Source organism: Saccostrea echinata, unplaced genomic scaffold (genome assembly GCF_033153115.1).
Source record: "Saccostrea echinata isolate AGI-Se365-2 ecotype Australia unplaced genomic scaffold, CSIRO_AGI_Sech_v1 ptg000009l, whole genome shotgun sequence".
Taxonomy (NCBI): domain Eukaryota; kingdom Metazoa; phylum Mollusca; class Bivalvia; order Ostreida; family Ostreidae; genus Saccostrea; species Saccostrea echinata.
Window position 1 is genome coordinate 16161215 of NW_026889758.1, and position 21247 is coordinate 16182461.

The following is a 21247-nucleotide window of genomic DNA, read 5'->3' on the forward strand; positions in this document are numbered from 1 at the left end:
TCACGGCTATTGATATACGTTAATATACGCATATAGTTGTACCATACTTTTATGATAGAAGAAAATAGCTTCGAAAAATACTTGTTTTGCGGGTCTTTCGTATACTCTTGCAAAAGAAAATAAAGAAAAAAGAAAGAAAGAAAACGATAAATAATTTTAATGTTAAAAATAAAGATTGAATTTATAATTTATAAAATGTAGTCAACTGATAATGTAAACTTTAGCAAATTTATCTGATTTTATCTTTTTTAATATGTATTTTCCACCGAATTCCACATTAAATTTTTTTCTTTTACTGCTTGATTTTTTAAAAAAAAAAAAATTGGGAATAGGGGGATGAACCGTTTTGCGTATTGACCTTGAATTACGAATATATCTAAAAGGTGAACTTGCCAGAGTCAGAGATAACTAATAATTTCTCTGAAAGCATAATGAACACGGTTTGATGCTTCTAATAATACTAAGATATTATGAATATTATGGTCTGATAAAAGCATACCAGTCTAAATACCATCTAGTTGTGCCAAAGAAGTAACTTTTCTATTTTAGATTCACATCATTTCAAGATTTTTTCCCCAGAAAATAATATATTTTGTTTATATGCTTGACTTTAATATGTTAAAGCTAGGGATTTAAAATTAAGATTTTTTTAAAAATAAAGTGTTTTTTTTTTTTTATATACACATGCATTGCAAATATCGTACCTCCACATTTTTGTTTTTGTTTTGTTGTTGTTTTTTGTCTTGATTCGTGTTTTTTTTTAATACAAAAGAATTCGGCATGGTTTACCTATATGTAAAAATTAATTCCAGTCTGTTTTGAGGCAGTATCTTAAGAATAACGGAGAAAGTTTGGATTATATAACTGATACTGGTTGACGTCAGCAAACAGGAAGAATAAAAAAAAAAAGAAAAAGTTCCCTATTGTTTTTTTTTTAAGTTAAACTTAATCAATCACTCTTTAGAGATTATTCTGAATGATTTATCATCACTTTTGAATAACAACAGAAGCTGTACAAAAATTATTTTAATCAAGCATTGAATTTGAAAAAAAAACAACAATACAAAAACAAAAAAATAAACAACATAATTTGTAAATGACATAATGGATGAACAAGTGTGCCAATCAAAGACGGAATCCCCGTATCTGATTAGGATATGTTATACCCGTAATGACAAAGTCTTGTTTATCAAATAAAATTCTTCTTAGATTGCAGACTGAACAGACCGTAAGCAATCACATCTAAATAGCCATAAACCAAAGCAAAGCTAGTTAACCTTAATATAGGTCTCTCTTTCACAGTCTGTACAAAACAATATCACATGCTCAGTACCTACTTCATAACAGCAAGTAAATCTTCAATTTGACGCTGTATTGCACTTTTTTCTATAATGATTAACATATTTATGAAGTTGTCGACTTGTGTTTTCTAATGTCTTCTTATTTCAGGCAACATCTTGAATATTAGTAGGTGAACCATCAGCACTTGCTTCACCGGCATGAGTTGCACTTTGTATGTGTAGAGTATCGGTTAGTATAGAATATTGATAGATTGTGTCAGCTGATCATCTATACAAAAGGCAAATAACACTGATCGAGCTAAAACAGTTTGCACTCCTGATAAATATAAAATGAAGCATGTTGGATGAAAAAAGATTGTGAAATTTTTCTATTGTATCTATTTTCAACAATCAAAAAATGATTCATATGATTAAGAATATGAATATGAATGACTAAATAAAGTAACCATGTTACAAAATATAACAGAACACGTTTTATAAAAACAAATATTAATCCTCACAGGAACTGAATCTGATGGATTATCAGAAGTCAGGTACAAATTATTGCACAGTGCGTCCTGTGTGTTTAAAACAGAAGATGTACCAGGAAGATAAATTGAGGAACTCTTCACTCACGCCCATTACCGACACTGACGGAGAGCAGAGTCGACTTTGATGTCAACACCTTTAGTCACCTACAGGTACATTTTATCTTCTGTCATTCTCAAACCTCAAAGGTACTGTTTTCTCTGTCTTCTTAAAATCAAAATTTAAGTGTTGAATTGGTGAGCATTTCATGACCCAACACAAAGAATAATTCCAAATAACAAAGTCCAAGATCCACGTAAGCGATTGGAAATATTTCCATCTGTGTGTCCCTTCTTGCCTTTAACAAATTGACTTTTATCAGATATGATAGTGCCTAAAATATAATGAAATATCATTTAATCAAAATTATTTTATTACATAAAACAGAATTTATATTCACCCTATAAACTGCATTTACAACTCCTTTTACAGTTTAGTCTATTTCATTATTACATAAGCACACTTTTTTCTTTTAGGTAAACACTCTGTATTTCTGGTAAAATTTAAAAAAAAAATCAAATGTACACAAAAACTGATTTCACAGTTTAAGATTCCATATCGTACCAAAAAAATCTCATGGCCAATTATTTGAGGAAACGCAAAACACAATGTTGGCGAAATCTGTTATGACAGAACTATCTAATTAAGACTGGAGCAGGGTTTCGAGAGTGAAACAAGAGCAAGATGCATACCATCAACACTATATAGTGTATTGTACTTTGCTAAAATAATCCCAAAATATACAGGGGCAGTGACGATAATTATCAGTACAAGCTTTACCATAACATGCGAAGTTTTTGTATTCTATCTGTACTTTAAAAGTCAACAATCCAACAGAAGAATAGCAATCAATCGGTAACATGGATTCAAGACTGCTATATTTAAAAACAATACCTGTTTATAAGCCAAATGATACACATTGTATAGGAATGTTAATTTTATCCTTGTTTTTTTTTTTTTTTTTTTTCAAGGAAAACTTGATTTATATTGCGGATATAAGAGGAACGCCTCCTCGGAACGAATGGCAGTTCCTGTTAATTATACATCACACGATTATAACCCATTTAGTTAATGAACTTGTCGATACTAAGCATTCTGTGACACATTGAGCAAACATTATGTACCAAATGCAAGCTTCTGGAAAGCTTAATTTCCCCTCTGAATGGGGATCACAAGTCAATATTGCTGTTGAAGGAAGTTAATTAAGTACACAAATGTGCAAGTTTATTTTTATTTGTGCCTAATAGCAGTGGAACATGTACAGGTTATTTAACATGATGCTTCTATTAAAGCTGGAATATTTCAGCAATACTCATTGACTGGAAGATAACCTTCATTGTAATATGACATTCTCATATCTACGGATTAAAACATGTCATTAATATTTGCTTTGCTGAATTCATTAAGAATAATGGGTAATGTTTCTGGTTCTGTATCGTACGTACCTCTTTTTACATTGTCTTTTCCTGCTGAAAAAGAAAACAGGAGCTATAAAAAATCATCTTAATCTACCGGAATTACAAAATAATAGGTAAACCAAAATGTTATGACAGGTATGCCAAACCATTATTACGCATTCATATACCAAAAATATTCCAGGGATACCAGGAAAGTCGTTAAAGGTACACCAATATATATATATATATATATATATATATATATATATATATATATATATATATATATATATATAACAAATAATAATTCACATACCTGTAGGTAAACCGAAAGCATAATTACATAAATAAGACAAAATTACGGACAGATTACAAAATTTTTAGCAATGTCGGCTATACATTTACAATAATGATTTTGCCTATACTATGATGAAGTACATGTAGTCGGTGCAGAACTTTAAGGGGAGTGTCACTTAGTGTGAAACCCTAAAATCCAGCAAAGCATAACATCATAATTGAATAGCATAGTACAACAAAATTAAAATCCTAATGACTGGTAAAGCTAAAAATTACAACTCCCTATTGTCTAATCATTTACAAGTGAATAAATAAAACAGTGTCGATTATAAGTAATTGAAAATTAAGGTCTCTTACGTCTCATACTTCAAAACTGATTTATAAATATGGAAGAGTAGGAAGGATAAAATAGTTTTAAACTAAATAAATTTCCATGAACATGCTATTTTACTGTAAACATTTGTATGCTAAGGTATTACGTCTTTAATTGTACTGATTGAAAGCCATTAAAGTAATGTTATACTAAGTAAAACTTTCGTGCGATAGTTTTGTTCAGGGTTTTTAGCAGAGTATTTTTCAAATCCCTTACAAGAAGATCTAGACCTTAACATATGTCTAAACATCACACTTGCACAACCCCTGCTTTACTAAGAACAGGTCTTTTTTAAAGATTGAAGGTAAAATCGATGAAGTGTATAATCTACTCACCATTAAGCACGTTCACTTTAATATTTGTCACCAGTTTATCGGATGTTCGACATATGTAAGTTCCAGCATGATGCATGCGCGCGTGCGCAATTGCGAGTTCACTTCGAATGGTTTTATTTCTGTATGTGACACTTTTTGTTATCGTTATACCTTCCCGTTCATTTGACACAATCTTGTGTCCGTTCATAAACCAGTCCAGGTCGTCCGGGGGGTAAGAATCACTGGAGGCGTTACACAAAAGAACCAGTCTCTGGTTTTTCTCTACGTAAGTTTTACCCGAAATGTGAATAGCTGTAAAGATGAAGGTGCATAAGATATTAGTCAATCAATCTTTCATTTAACGCTAATGTGACGTGATAGTTTTTTTTTTTTTTTTTTTTACCGGATAATTTTTCACAACTGATAAATTGGTCTTAATTCTTTGAAAATTGGTGAATACATGTCAATACATTTCTTCTTTAAAACCTTGGATGAACCATTGGTAGCTTTGCTAAAAACATCCAAACTTTTTACTTAGAATTAGAAACAAGAAAAAAAATATTCTGAATAATCAAAATAAGTAAATCTGCATTTGATTATGAATATATTTATAATAACATACATATTTTATAGGCTTTGATTTCTAGTAAAAACAGTTCTTACTTTTCTGTGGTGTATTAGTATTATCTAGGGATACTTAATGTTGAGAATGGCGTAAATTTTGATACTCTAGTACTTTGAAATGCCTTTCAAGGGATTTGAATTCAAGCATTTTTAATTGCTTATCATTAAAAAATTTATAACATGATTAAGACTAAGGCTATAAAATCGTCTTTTCAAATCTTATAAAGGTAACTTTTAATCCAAAGAGTTTCGATATGCATGCCTACTCAAAAGTTTATTACTCTGTTCTTTGAAGCTTGCTTCAAATTAACATGGTATTTACAACGCTGATGATAATCAAAGCTAGAACAGATAGAGATGTAATTCCCAGAACAGAACTCTAGTATGTGTGAGGAATTAGTTCAGAGTTTGAATGCTCAAATGCCTTTTGTTATCCTGAAAAATGTTCGAGTTTAATTTTCATGCTGAATAATCATACAAATATGTTTCGGGCATAAAACGATGGATTCTAAATAATAACATTAATTAAAAACTTAAACATAAATATTACAGACAGGCTTAAATAATAAAAGTTTATGTTCAGTAGAGTTTATGCAAATGTAAGAAAATTTAAAAAAAATCAAAAGAACATATGTTCAATCATACTTACTAGATGTCTGTTCTGAAAAAAAAGAAAAAAATATCGTTACATTTTTGTAAATACATTTGTGTCTCAAAAATCTTACTCTTTTCTTTAAATAATCAGACGCTTACCTTTTACCGTTAGATAAAAACTCCTCCTAATGTCACGAGCCTTTGTGCTGACTTGACATTCATACCTTCCTTCGTCTTCCAGACTAACATTCCGTATGTGCAAATTCCACTGGTCTTTGTGTATGACGTTATGTGTCTGGAATCGGGAATCTCCAAAGTAAGTGAACAGCCCCACAGTAAGTATGACTGAAGGCATCGCTCTTCTCCAGGTCACCTGGTAGGGTGAAATTCAGGTTTAAAAATTACATTACAGAATCAGTTCGAAGTGACAAACAACTAGCAAAGGGAAATCGAGCAAGTCATAGGAAAATTAAGTGTTATAAAAGAAAAATGAGCAATGCTCACTTTCATAAATTTCTAAACAATACGAATTGTGAACAGTGCAAATTAAAACAAAGACCCTTGGAAACATCAGAGGAAGGATCAGGTGCCTAAAAAGAGTAGGCATCCCTATTGACCGGTCATACTTTGACCGGTCACACTATATAACCTTTTATCAAGATACATGTACATTAACCACTTCCGACTCCAAAGACAACTCCTTCTTTGAAAAAAATACCATATAAAACATGCTTGAGTTCCTCATTGACAAGCTGAAGTCAATCCGTTTATCATACAATTAAGTTGTTAGTTGGTCCTTATCGTCTTTAGTCAGTAAAACATCCAAATATGAAAAAGATGTGACAGACTCTTTGATGTCTTTTATTTCAAGTTCACTAAGACATCGAGTCGACATATGAATGGAAGTAAATATTCTTAATTGATAATACGTCGCCGATATATCTAAATTTCGAGTTGAAGAACCGTTCACGGTAACTCAGTCGATAGAGTGCTCGCTCCGTGATCGGGAAGTCGTGAGTTCGAATCTCGGCCGCGACTGACCTAAGTCGATAAAAAAATGGGTAGCAACTGTTCCTTCGCCATGCGCTCGGCACTTTGAAGTGAAAGTTGCGGGTCCTTTGGATGAGACCTTTTAAAATACTGAGGCCCTGTGTCACGGCAGGCGTTGGCACGATAAAGATCCCTCACTGCTCAATGGCCCTGAGTGCCGAGTAAAGGTCAAAATTTAAAGCCCTTCACTGGTATATGGTGACGTCTCTATATGAGTGAAAAATTCTTGAATGGGACGTAAAACAACAAACAATCAATCAATCGAGATAAAGGCCACAGTAAGTGTTTTCTTCTTCTCAAGTAGATTTTTTTAATAAAGTCTGCTTCATAGGAATATAAAAACAGGTCGACTAATAAAGGAGCACAATAAGTGTCCATCGTTATTCCAACAGTTTGTCGGAGGACCTGGTCTCTAAGGACTACATAATTGAATTAAATATTAAAATAATTGAACATACGAAGCATACCTGCATTTATTAAGGTCTTCTTAAAAGTCCAGAAGTAGACTTCAAATAGTTTTTTTTAATCCCACCTTTTTTCCACAGGCATTTGTTTCGTATAAGGGTCAACCCCTTCTTTTAGACACACCAGCTTCAAAACTCGGAAGTCTGTCGTCATATTTAAGTTCGTTAATGATTGATATTTTAACAAAATACGAGCTTGAAGCGGGGGTGCCTGAAATTGAGTTAAGTACATGTACCTTGTGGAAAGAAAAAGAAGAGGGTGACCCCATATACGAAACAAGTGCTTGTGTTTTCTTAAAAAACGAATGATAATGTACAGATGTCAATATTCTTTACAAAATTTTTTTAATTAAATTTCCGTTCTCTATTTTCTGTCATGGTGGATGTGACCGGTCGACAGGGGATGTTTACTACTCCTTGACACATGATCCCACCTCTGGTAGTTCAAGGGGCCCTTATTTTTGTCCTGTTTATGTTTCCTATTGTGTTCAGGATTCATAAGAAGGCCACAGTTCGCTATCTTCTTTTGAAGGTATATATTCTCGAGAAAGAGAGAAAGACAAAGATAAAATCAAACGTGACATTTTGCTGTCAGTTTGGCTTGCTGTCTGATACCTGGCCCCAGGATCATGAAACATCTTAAGCTTAAATCAAAAACTGTATATTCCACTAAAATGATTTAGAAATGTAGCAGTCTAAAATGAAAATGTTTTTTTTCACTTTGCAGCAATAAACTACTGTTGCATGCAAATTATGAGGTTTGATTCACAAGTTATAAATATTTTATGGACGACTGAAATTTTGACTTAAGTCTAAGTCTGTTTCATGATCCTGGGGCCTGAGGTTTCTACAAAGTCACAGAAGAAATAATTATCATTTTGATATCTGTTCATTGAACATCGATTCTATTTCATGCTTGTATAATCTTTTAATTATTGGTTTTCAGAGGCTTTTAAAAAGGCGTATATTTTCTTCTTCTTTACATATATACTTATTTCAATGAACATGTATATCTTACATAACAAGTAATTAAGTACGTGTTTCCTCATAAATGTCTTTATACTGGCATCGCCTCAGCTGCAGATATTGAGCGAAATCTATTGTTGATTGCCATTTGATGTTGCTCCCAATCGAGTTTATTTCCACATAACCTACTTCAAAACTGAACTACGGCTCTTGAAGTTTAAAATTTTTAAACTTTTTTCCTTTACTGATATATTCTGCTCAATTTGTGAAAACATCAGAATTGAATTTCCGTGGATGAATGTCTTTTAATGAGTTTAAGTTTCAATATTTGCAACCAAATTTTTAACTGCTTTACCCCGCCCTACAGAACTATTTTCGGTAAAGGCGAATCACTGCCCCTATTATAGTCGAATTTTGAAAATCCCTCGAAATGTGTCATTCTGTATATCTATCGTAAAAATCTGAATAAACAGAATATATTATGGGTTGGAAACAAACAATTGGAATTTTTGGGATATTGCCATAGTATTGTGTCGCCTGCAGAGCAGAGCGGCACTTATGTATCACTTTACCCGGCGTTTGTCTGTCTGTCTGTCCGTCTGCCACATCTTGTATCTCGAGAACTGTTAGAAATCTGGGTTTGTTATTTTGCACACATATTGCTTAGCACTATGGCTTTTGTCAATTACCATGGTTACAGAGCTCATGACCCTTGACCTTTGACATACTTTTCAAAATATTTCATAGTGTTGATATGCAGCATAATTTTGACATTTAAGAGGTAAGACTATGTTATTTACATGTGCACTGTTTGTCATAAGATATTGTGAAAAATACCATCATTACAATTCAATTGTCCTTGGCCTTTGACCTACTTTGCAAAAAAATACCCCAGGCAGTTTAATTTAACTTTTGACTTTTGAATTTTGAGAGACAGTATTTTGATAATGAACATTTATACATGTTTATGAGCTCATGCTATTGTACTTTGAAATACTAGTAGTATGATATTCAGTTACTACACAAACTTATTTTTAAATACTATGAAAATACATCGGGATCGGTATTCTACAATAGATTGTGTAGACTGACAATTGAGAAATCTCTTTTGGAGGATTGTCGGAAACACGTTGAGCTCATGATACAGTACTTTGAAATTGTATGATATTCAGTTACCACACAAACTTATAATTAAATACTATGAAAATTCATCGGGACCTGTTTTTCACAATGAATGTAGACTGACGATTGCAGTAAATCTCTTTCAGAGGATTGTTCGAAATTAATAAAAAGATAGTTATTTCTAATAATTTCAATTTAATTATTCATTTGAGGGTTGGGGAATCATATTTTCTTAAATTGTCAGATTCTATCACATTCTTATATACTATCCATGGATGCCATTTTTCTCTTTGCAGAAAAACATGGACTATATCATGATAATAGTAAATAAAAAACTGACCACTATTACTTTAAGGAAGCTACAAAGCAGGCGACACATTCGTTCCTTGGAACACTCTAGTTAATAAAAAGCTGACAAAATACACATTTTTTGTTCAATTTGGAGGATAGTTTTTACAGAGTGCAAACTTGTACAGGTACAATATTCACATATTTCTGTACATTATATCATAAGATCAAGTCTGAACAGACATGCACTCCATATTTTCCAGTCAAAATATTGATGTAAAAACAGAATTTTCTTTCCAAATCTTTGAAATGACAAATTTACGTTTTTATTACTTTATGACGTTAAGTAATAACATTATCTTCATGTATTGAAGTCTGCAAGTAATTAAGGTTTTATCATCAACGTTTCATTTGGGGTGGGGGTGGGGTAGATATTGACTATAACTAAATATGGTTCTTTTTATAGCCATAACATTAAAATGGTAATTGTGAATCTTTTACAACTATGTTTGTAGAAATTATGCGGAAATTTTGTTGGTTGTAACAATCTGGTTGTCTGAAAGTGGATCACATATCAAAGTCAAATTCCAAACTTTATTACCCACTTAAAAATATTACGGTTTGACAATTTTATGAAATTTATTTATTGTATTTGCATATACTTTTTATCGATATGTATATAGATACTGAACTAACCTTTGATATGTGTTGTACGGTGATAAAATTATATCAAATTACAACTTACAGTTTAAGTGTTAACTTTCATTTTAAGTGTTAACTTTCATAGCTCATTTCTAACAGAAGCAACCCTAAATTTCTTATCTTTTTTTCGATCTTGGCAGCACATTCGTGTCATACAAACACATCTGCATTTGACATCTAGCATATTTTAAAAATTTGCAGTCTTTCTTTTTATTTATTTTTTAAAAAGTAATATTTCCTCACTATAGTAACTGCAATGTGCATCTTGGATGAACGCTTTCTTTCAGTTTAAGCCAATCTTAAGCCTGCACCATTTCACTTCGAGCAGAAGAAACCTTTCTTCTTGTTTTTCAGAACTTATTTTTTGAGCTGTATATATATAGAAATCTTTATGCATCTTATTCTAAAAAGGTATAGTACGTCTCCACATAAGCTTCCATACAAAATTACATAAATTATATATATATATATATATATATATATATATATATATATATATATATATATATATATATATATATATATATATATATATATATATATATATATAACATAAATCATTGTCAACCGAAGTTTATTATGCTGAATGAACCGTATTTGCATACGTACGTATATAATATCATCAGTTGTCAAGTTTTTTTTTCTGATCTGTTGAAAATAAACAATAAATACATTCTGATATTTGTATGTGCTTTAGCTGTCACTTACAGTTTTGGTCCCTAAGTTTTCCACGGCACAGTACAGAATTGCCGTCTCCCCAGCGATATAAGTGTAGTTGGGAGTTGTGGTATTCAGAATGACAGGGGTCAGCGGCACGTGACTTCGATCTGATATTCGGCGACGGAAACCTGCAAAAACATAATAATATAAATATCTGTTACAATTCTTATCGTTACATATTATTAACAAACCAGACATTTCAACTGCTATAAATCGTAGTCATGCAATATACATACATTTAATATTAAGAAAGAGTTTTCTTAATTATGTTTGCCTATTGTTGTTGTAATATTTGAATGCTTTATTAATTCATTTCATCCACTATTGAGGACATTCTTGAAAGCATCGAGTTTCGTTATCTGCCAGATTTTTTGAAGTTTATTTAATCACAGTCATATCCTAATTGCAAAGAAAATATAACATACTTATACCCCCCGAAAAATGCAAAAAAAAAAAAAATGTGTAATAAAATTGAATCAGCGTTCGGACTTAAATGTACCTGGAATCATCCAATCAAATCAGTGCATATTTAGCTAATCAGTGTGGACATCTCAGATAATCAAAGCTTACCAATTAATTATTAACCAATCAGTAGTTATTAGACAGATGCCTAAATATATAATTAGAGACACCCCATTTCGACTGCATTTACTTTTTGTATAACTCATTTTTGTTAACTGATCATTATCCAGATAAGACCTAGGGCAAGTATATATTACAGATTTTGTTCATATGTTGTTCTCAAAGTTTATTTTGATTTCATGCGTAAGCAAACTCAATCTATAATTATTTGTATTTAACAAAAAAGTTAAAATGCTCGATCACTCCATGATGTGTATATAAGATATCAAATATGACATGAATTCACAAACCATTATGGAATATGCGTATCATGTCATCGGTTTAAAATTGTGGAGAATGTTTATATTCATGTCATTGATATTCTTATTTTTTATTCCTCCGTAATCGAAGATTTCGGGGGCATATACAATTTTTGAATAATTGGAAGTATGGCTTTCATATTTCACATGTATATTCCTTGTGACAAGACCTTTCTTTGGGTACCAACATATTTGACCTCTTGACCTTGAAGTTTGACCTACTTTTGCAAAATTTTGTCCGCATAAACTTTAACCTTGCCCACAACATTTGATTGGTTGGAAGTATGGTTTTCATATTTCACATGTATATTCATTGTGACAAGACCTTTCTTTGGGTACCAACATAATTGACTCTTGACCTTGAAGTTTGACCCACTTATGCAAAATTTTATCAAACTTTAACCATTTCCATAACTTTTGAATTGTTGGTGCTAGGTATTTCACAGGTGTATTCATTGTGACAAGACCTCCTATTGGATACCAACAATTATGACCTTGGAGTTTGACCTACTTTTGAAAAACGTTAACCTTGTCCATAACTTTTGAATAGTTGGTGATACGGCTTTCATATTCACAAGTGTATTTCTTCTTTGCAGAAACTCTATAGAAGTGTACAGAAATACTGAGATGCTCAGAATTAAGGAGGTGATGGTGATACAAGTACTTTATAACATTGGCCTCTGTGTACACATAATGGTAGAACTGGACAGTTTAATTCATCACAAAGGCAGTAATACGCTTTAAAGCATTATAATTTAATCCGGAAAAGTACTGACTTTAAAACATTATATACGCATTAAATATAAGTGCAATAAAAGTACTGAGTAGTCAAAATCTAAAAACGTAAACCAGCTGGGAGAAAAATCATTCCTACATAAAAAAAAATCTGTTATGCAGTAATATCTATTAGAGTCTCTTGGTAGAGGGATTGATGGTATGGTGTAACTTAAATGTATCCGTAAGGTTTTTTCCATTTATACCAGGAAGTACAAGGCAATAAGATTGGGTCTAAACCAAGGCCTTTGTTGTCACTGAAGGTTTGGCGAAGAAGCAGGCTGAACTAAGATTTGTAGATATTCAAATGATAATAACCCTTCAAATACAAGAACTTTTTTTATGAAATGTATGCCAAATAACGAACAGACCTGCCACATCAAGAAACTGTCATATTCAAATTTTAACCCATTGGCATTGAAGTGTCATTACTAATAGGAGGTGTACAAATTAGTTGAACATTTGTTAACAACGATATCAGCAACAAAAATATTATACAAATTATAAAGCTGACATTTGGATTTGGCGAAGTAGTAGTCAGTACTGCAAGCCATTGCGGAAGAGGTGAAAATGTCCAAGGCAGGAGACCATGAATGGATTGGACCATATCAAGAGGGAAATCTCATTCATCATTTTTCAACTTTCAGAGTTTGAATTTCTAACCAACTTACTGTTGTTCTAGTAGAACTAATCAATAGTTTTAACGAGAACAATTAAATTAAGAGTCCGTTTTCAGACTTGCATTATCTCGGGGGGCCAGAAATCTCGGCCTTATATGTAGCAGGATGTGACTTTAAAAGCAATGTTGCACAAATTTACTAATCGATTATCAGATTAACATTACTTTCAAATTAAAGCTTAAGAGATTAAAATTTCATAATTCTGTTTTTAAAAATGATCAACTATTCACTTTTGACAGTTCATTTTTTGTAATTTGATGAAGTGTTTTCTTTCATGAAATGTCAAATACGTCAAACGAACTAAGGTACACAAAAAATAGTCATAATGTAAAAATGCCCCACACATAGCAGGTCAATACCAGCTAAGAGGTCCATTCATAGACCAACTGGTTTTTATAGGGATTTTTATCCATCGACCAACTGTTCATGATAAAAAAAAAATAAGGTGCTGACAAATATCTTTTGTCCACCTACCTAAATAAGGTTATTTGACACCAAGTAACAAGTTCTTTCTCAGGAATTTTTCTCAAAGTTAACGACTTTTTAAGTATGGTGTAATGGTTAGTTAACAAGGATTTAAACTTTTCTGTACTTGATTTTTTAAAATGTATCATAACAGGAAAATGTATAATGATATCTTACGGATCATGTCGATTCTTTAACTAATTTAACATAGTTTAAGACTTCTCATTCTAGAAGACTAGTATGCGTTTCATATACATGTCTCATAATAGACAGCTAAATTATACAAATCTGAAATTACTATTTAATCAATCGATTAAATTTGAATACTTGTTCAATGTTTTTAATTTTCTAACCTGCACTTTATTAGAAGAGAGGTATTATTACAATTACAAGTTCAAGGTAAATGCCAGTACATCGGTACATGCCTGAATTCGTCATTTTTAAATCGTCCGTTTATGAAATCCAAACGTCTATCGTCTTTCTGTTGTATGGCTGCCGATTTTATCTTTTAATCAAGATATACAGTTCCGGTCATGTCAGCCACGCGTTTCAGCAAAACTCTGATTGTTTGATCGGGAATACCTCAACCATTAAAACACGCTTGGCAATTAAAAACGGAATAAAGAACTTGCTGTGATCACTTGTTGGTAAATCTGTAAGTTACGCAAATTTGATCAAAATTGAAAATCGCAAATTGAAACATGGTATTGTATATTACGTTCAAACATTTGAAGACCTGCAGAGTATTTTGGTAGCTGCTTTTTTTGTAAGAGAGAACGGATTTGTGATAAAATACACGTTTCATCCAGCATTCATAAGTTCAAAAATTGTATCATATTTATTTATATTATTTGCAGGGGTTTATTCTGAATTGTTAAAAACTGGATTTCGTGGTGGAAAGTTGTTTTTAAGTCATAAATAAAGTCCCCACAGAACTGAACATCCACTAAATACATGTATGATGATTCCACAGTAAACTGTTCAAATTGACATCCTATCTATTCACACAAATCGAGTTCTTCCTGCATTGATTAAAAGTAAGACATTTTAGAAGATATACATGCTGAGAGAGAGCCCGGGATAACCCTCCCCCGCATCCTCTTGATGATAAACAGGCCCAGTGTGACAACTGATCAAACACCAACACAGTCACGGTGGTTTTCTCAGGAAAAACAGATACTGTTATAAATTCTGCAAAAATCAAATGAAAAGCCTTTCCAATATTCAAAACAGATGTTTTATTTGTCACCATTTGTTGGTGTAGTCCAGACTAAGGTTCTTTTTAATACACAGAGACTCCAAAAGCATTGTAATGAAAGAATAACAAATTCCTCTCCTTTGATATTACGTCTTCAATTTGCACTTTCATTTGAGAGAGAGAGAGAGAGACAGAGCTCTGAATTTTATTAGATTGAAATTACCAATGTTAAAATAATAAAGTATGTATTTATTTGATTGATTACAAATAAAATTTGTTCATGAAGATTAATTGGGGTTGAAATCAATAAACATGAATATTGACTAATAATCAGATGCAACAGTTTTTTTTTTTCTTCGCGTCAAGAAATCATTTTGATGACAATATTCTTCTTTCAATGTTTTCTCTTTTTAAGATTGCATGATTCGAGGTAATTTGCCAAAATGACTTCAGCCAATTTCATTAGGAAATTTCATTTCACTTTTATTATTTTCCCACATCCAACAAAACCGCATTATAAAATATCCTCTCTGATGAACGGTCAATAAGTCATGCAGTTTAGGTATTGGATGTCATCTTTTGCCACGCACGTTATTAAAAGAAGAACAGATTTCCCTGTGTGGACAACTAGCCTCTTTGATGTGAGGCCATCATCAGCTCTGCTAAGCGATCAATCAAATATTATGGTAGCCATAATTTCTCCAACCCTCAATGCTGCAGGCGTTAAAACAGCTTTGAAATTAAGAAAATTGTGTCGTGATGTTTATAGTTGTTAAACTCACCAATAGAGTTGATTTTTAACCGTCTTTAACGGGTCTCTCTGGTCATCAGATGATAAATATCATTACAATTATAATATCTAAATTAAACATCTTTTAAAGTTCAATTTCATTTTTTTTTTCATATTTAGAACATAAATTAGCCATAAAACGAAACTAGTGTATGAAAAATGAAATACAATGGAGAATTTCGAAAACATTCTCTAAAAATGAATCATGAATTCATTATCAGACCTGGCAATCAATCAGGATTAATGAATATGGTTCGAAAACAAAAAGGAGGATACAAAACACTTTGCATCAATGAAATCTTTTGTGATGAAAAAGCCAAAGATGAGAAAACGGTAATCAATCTGACGCTGTAAACAATTCGATTCGTGAACAGGGCAAAAGCACGGACCTCTGAAAAACATCAGAGGCGCATGGGATCAGGTGCATAGACAGAGTTAGCATCCCCTCTCGACTGGTCACGCCCTTCGTGATCATTTCACATTATTTTCATATCATGTGTTTAGAAATACCGGAAAATGAAATTTGCTTTTCCATCTTTATGTCTAAATATTGATAATAAGAAAATATAATGGCTTCAAAGGGGTGAGAACTTCTTATCCAACCTTTTTTTCACACTTAGGTGGATGTTCCTAGATGTTGATGCAGATATATACCGATTCACTGTTTTTACTATATGACATACGTTAAATTATATATAGGGTACTTAATTGTTAGCCAATTGTTATCAGATGAGGGTCATCAATTAATGAGACGCGTACGCTATGACCATTTAGGACAACATTCAATGGAGTCTGTCTTAATTATAGCACCGACTTTTCTTACATTTGTATAGGTTTCAAACATTTGCATAAAATGTAATACGGTGGAGAAGATAGAAAGATTCGTAAATTTTTCATCAAAAGGACTTAAAATGCTTGTACAGAAGCAAAGCGTACTTGTAGAAATGTCAGAACTTTAAAAAAGACCATGAGATTACTTCTTTTTCAAATAAAAAAAAAATTATGTTTATCTTGAATAGAAATAGTTCACAATTACGGGAAATCTTAGAACCGCACCGAGCAACCTGACGTGGGCTAGAAACCCCCTCAAGAAATTAATCGTTAATTTTTTTGGCTGCCTAATTGAATTGAAACCTGATCCACAATTGATTGAAGGAATTTATTTTTTATATATGTTTCAGATTTTGTAAATTTATAATTCTTAATTAGAGAAATTGGTAATACCTGTCTTTACCTAAGAATTTCAGAATTCCAATTAGAAAAAAAAAATCCTGCGTCAGGAATCTGTAAACGGCAGTCAGATGAACTCTTTTATTGAATTTAGGCACAATTAACAGTTTTCAATACCCATCAATATTTACACAAAAAGAAAAACTTTGATTAACTTATGTGTTTCAGTGCTTGAATGAGACTGCTTTAATCATTTTCAAGAGGACAAATTTTGTCTTATGAATATATGTATTTGTTAGGTCTGATCATATATAATTATTATTCATACTCTTAAACTGGACCCCAAGACATCGGACAATTTTCTTAAAGCTCAGCAGTTTTGTTCCAACTTATACAACGTGTGTAGGAGGGATGTTCCATGGAGACTATAACTTTCAATTTGTATAGAAAATCTTCTCCAAAAATATAGATTTGTTCGTTATTCAACAGGAGCAATTTGACTACCGAGCCAGAGAAGTATAGAGCATTGGCTTACCCTTGGTTAGTGAACCGTCTGTTTATTGTAAATTTACATAGAGGCGGAAAATAGCAAAAGCTCGTTTAAAGTCACCAGGGTATTGTGCTCATTTCGTTTTTTTAGTATGGTCGATCATTTCATATCATATAATCTGCGGCGTAGTTTACTTTTTTTCCGTCTGTCTTGTATCTTACAAAGGGTCTTCCTCATTCTCTTAAATAAAAGCTTCCAATGTTAACCTTTTATATACAGCTGTAAATGGAACTTTTATTATAAATGAGATTAATTGATTCAAATAGCGGTTCTATCAATACTTACATTTGTATATTTGGATATTACCGTCAACTATGAACATGACTTTCAAGCGGAAGCTGATTAAAATGTTTATGGTCTAAATCTTACACAAATACAATTTAAATAAAAGAAAATTATCCTGCTATTATTGTTGCATTGTTATTACAAAGAAGACACCATCTTATAACAACTGCAACCCGTTAAAATAAATCATCTACAAAGTATGAATATTTGATATTTTAATCATGACACGAGACATGTAATTACCTTTGGAATACCTTTTCGGTCGTGTTTTATTTTACAAAGGTATATAAAGTGAAACTAGTGACTCTAATTGTCTTCATTAGAATATAGATGTATGCTTATGTGAATTCTACCCGAGTCTTTCGTGAAATAAAAACTAGATATTTTATCCTCTTGGACAGATGACCTTATACAAGTGCATACTTCTATAAGGGAGCAGTAATTATCTAAGGTCATCAATAAATCATAGCTCACAATAAACTAGAGAGGGTGGAATTAGATGTCAATCATAATGTATTCAATTAAATAATTTACCCTTTCATTTATCAAGTAACTCACTGCTTAGAGGTGAATGCATATTGATTTGTATCTAGAGATAAATGATTCTCGTAATTAATTCGAGATCATCACAATTTCCCAATAATATCGTTATTTAATCAAATTTCTTTAACCAATTATATGCAAGACTTATAAAACTTTTTTTTTTCAGAAAAAAAAAATTACATCTACATGTCCTTTTGGACAACAACAAAAAATTTCTGTTAGAACCAAGATCCACCCCTGAGTAGTAGAACTCTTTTACCGATACTATCTTTCGCTAATGCTATACCACTCATCAGTAGAAAACAACTTCATTCTAGATGGCAGCAACATGAAAACAGTGCCAAAAAGAGCAACACTTACCTGACACTTGGCAAAACAGCACAGAAATAGCAAGGACAGAGACCCACGCCCGTACAACCCATCTTCCGGGGCCAGAAACGCACCTTGACTCCTCCAAAAAAGTCCGGGAAAATCTGTATGTGTCCATTGAGTCCTCTCTACACGTCGATTGCATTCTTTGCGGCTCAATGTCAGCTCACTAATTGCCGGCGTCAATCACATCTTGGCAAAATACTTGAGCTTGATACAGTACCTTGCGTATTAGCATATTTCTATTTGTCTCCGAAGCATATTTTTAGCGAATATTCAAGTAAGCATCAAAGATTTGGTAATTTGTCTTAATCCGTGGTAGATAATAATCTATACCCCCGGCTTGATGCAAACATTCTCATTTCTTGGAGGAAATCGGTTCCCGATACGTGCTGCGGTCTTGGAGACCCGAAAAAGCGAGTGTGGTTAACACTGCGAAAAATTAATTACACAGTTAATTCTGTTTGCTGTAATGAATTATCTATAGGGAATTTATTCCCATCATCTTAATGGTCTTCTTACTAAACCACGTGGACTGTGGCATGTACAATACTTTGAAGCAACTCACCACCGCGTGACAACTGTTGCACTTTTTCAAATATTTGATCCCGCAAAGTTCTGAAAACATTGGAATTTAATGATAACAAATAAAGAATATTTAATCACATATCTTGAAGTTTCAACGATAATTTTCAAAAATTCTATCGTTTATGAAAAAACATGAATCCAATTAATTAAAACAGTATGAACTTCCTGAAATCATCACATTTCGAAAAAAATAATCTCCGTAAATAAAGATGACAATTCCCTTATTCACATATGAAATCATACATGTACACAGAATATTAATATTTGATGAATTCCATTGACACTGATTCCTTCCTCTATACGAGACCTCCGCTTCTGTCGACCAGAAATGAAACTGTGTGTTCGTTATCAGTACTGCATACGATATCCTCCTTCTCGGTGTAGAGGTTGAGATCACAGAGGCGGATTGCAATGATACAATGCCTTATTATAATTTCTGGATCATTGCGAATTGAAAATACACTGATAACATTATGTATTCACCGGAGACCTGTGTACCACACTATCTCCTTCTCCATCAAACATTTCGCCACCCGTGTGACTCGAGAATAATTTAACTTGTGTCCAAATATAAAGTTAGATTGCGTTTCAATGCAGCGTTAAGGTGTTGAGATTTTGTGATATCTTTTTATATAATCACACGGGGTCTTTCATTCGGTATTGTTATGAATCCTGTACATGTCACAATGGTATAACAGATGTGTGACTTTGTACCCCTAAGTAAATTTAATGGTGTTGATTCCAAATATTTGTTTTGTAATGAATGCTACTCTTAGCATTTTTTTTCTTTAAGGTTTTGGGTAGTACAGGGGTGTAATGAAAATGTAAACCCAAGAGAAGAAATTCACGTTCAGGTGAGAAACATAAACAGCTATATAAATGAGTAAAAGTTTTTGTCTTAAATTATTCAACATCCATATCATAATTATAGACTACTCCTTGAAATGATTCATGGATTAGATGAAAATTTATATAATACTTAAAGTAAATAACAAACATTTCACCGCGTATTATCGATACACCAATAAAAACATCTACAAATGGTGGGAATACAGCACAGTCAGTACAAACATATTTAACAATCTCCCACTTAAGATTCCGGCATCTGGTAAAAGAAGGTAGCTAACGGTCAATGAATTTGAAGAGGGCAATAATAAATATTTGACCTCAACACAAATATCAGTATTTTTGCACATTAAATATAATTGTGCGGTCAGAATGACCCCTTTGTTTGTTTCAAACATAAGTGCTTTGATACACCGAATAAAATCTGAACAGTAAAGCTAATTCGTGCATTTCCTCCTGAACTTGACAGTTTGAAAACACTTGAAACTTCTGTTGAATAGGCTGTAAGACTTAAGATTTATGGAAATGTCTGGGCTTTGTTGTGCGACCTTGCAGTAGGAAGAAAAGAGAATCAAATTATCAAGAAAAAGGAAATTTCAACACTTTTGTATCCAGGAACATTAATAATTATCAAATCCACATTAAGGGGGCTTTCCATGGATAACTAAAGGTTTACTTGAAAAATGCCGTCATTAAAAAGTTCTTTATAAGACTTTCCATTAAAATGTCAGGCGTATAGAAATGATAGAGGCATTTGTAGCGAATTATTTTCCGGCGAATCTTATGTCTTTGAGGTGCAGTTTTAGCTTGAATAATTGATCAAATGCAAGTCTGTGTGACTAAAATTTGAATTGCATGCTTTACGATGGATCACCTTATTTTATACAATTCTATTTTATTATTTTTGAATGCGAGTAGAGTCTACATACTAAGATTACATTTCCACAGTAGTTTGTGTAAATATTTTTCAGTTAATAAAACAGCAACAGGAATATTTTTCAAAGAAGAAAAAAGATTCAAGGAATTGTGGTCATTAACTTTCAGACAGTTGAAAAAAAGTCAAATTCAGATTTACAAATAATTTTATATCCATGCAATCAACTCCATAGAAATGTTTAAACGAGTAAACACTTAATATCTCATACGTTCAGTAGTACTTTTAAAGAACTGAGAACAAAAAACGTAAACGCGCCAGAGAAAAAAACACCCTAAGTACTTAAAGAACGCTTATGTTGATTAAAGTATTATTTTCAAAAACAGAACACAAACATACATGAACAAAAATCCACCCAAGTCTGACGACAAATTTAATAATATAGTTCCTTGCAC

At 32.3% G+C, this 21247-nt stretch overlaps 1 protein-coding gene across 1 annotated transcript; it reads right to left on the reverse strand.

The window, feature by feature from the left end:
- Window positions 1–1013: 1013 nt before the first annotated feature.
- LOC133181873 (cell adhesion molecule 2-like) lies at window positions 1014–19455 on the reverse strand. Its single transcript, XM_061316515.1, has 7 exons — window positions 18476–19455; window positions 10768–10907; window positions 5627–5840; window positions 5523–5534; window positions 4271–4561; window positions 3314–3337; window positions 1014–2202 (listed from the first exon to the last, which is right to left on the reverse strand). Exons 1-7 carry the CDS (start codon window positions 18627–18629, stop codon window positions 2075–2077), a joined length of 963 nt encoding a protein of 320 aa, XP_061172499.1. The 5' UTR covers window positions 18630–19455; the 3' UTR covers window positions 1014–2074.
- Window positions 19456–21247: the final 1792 nt, after the last annotated feature.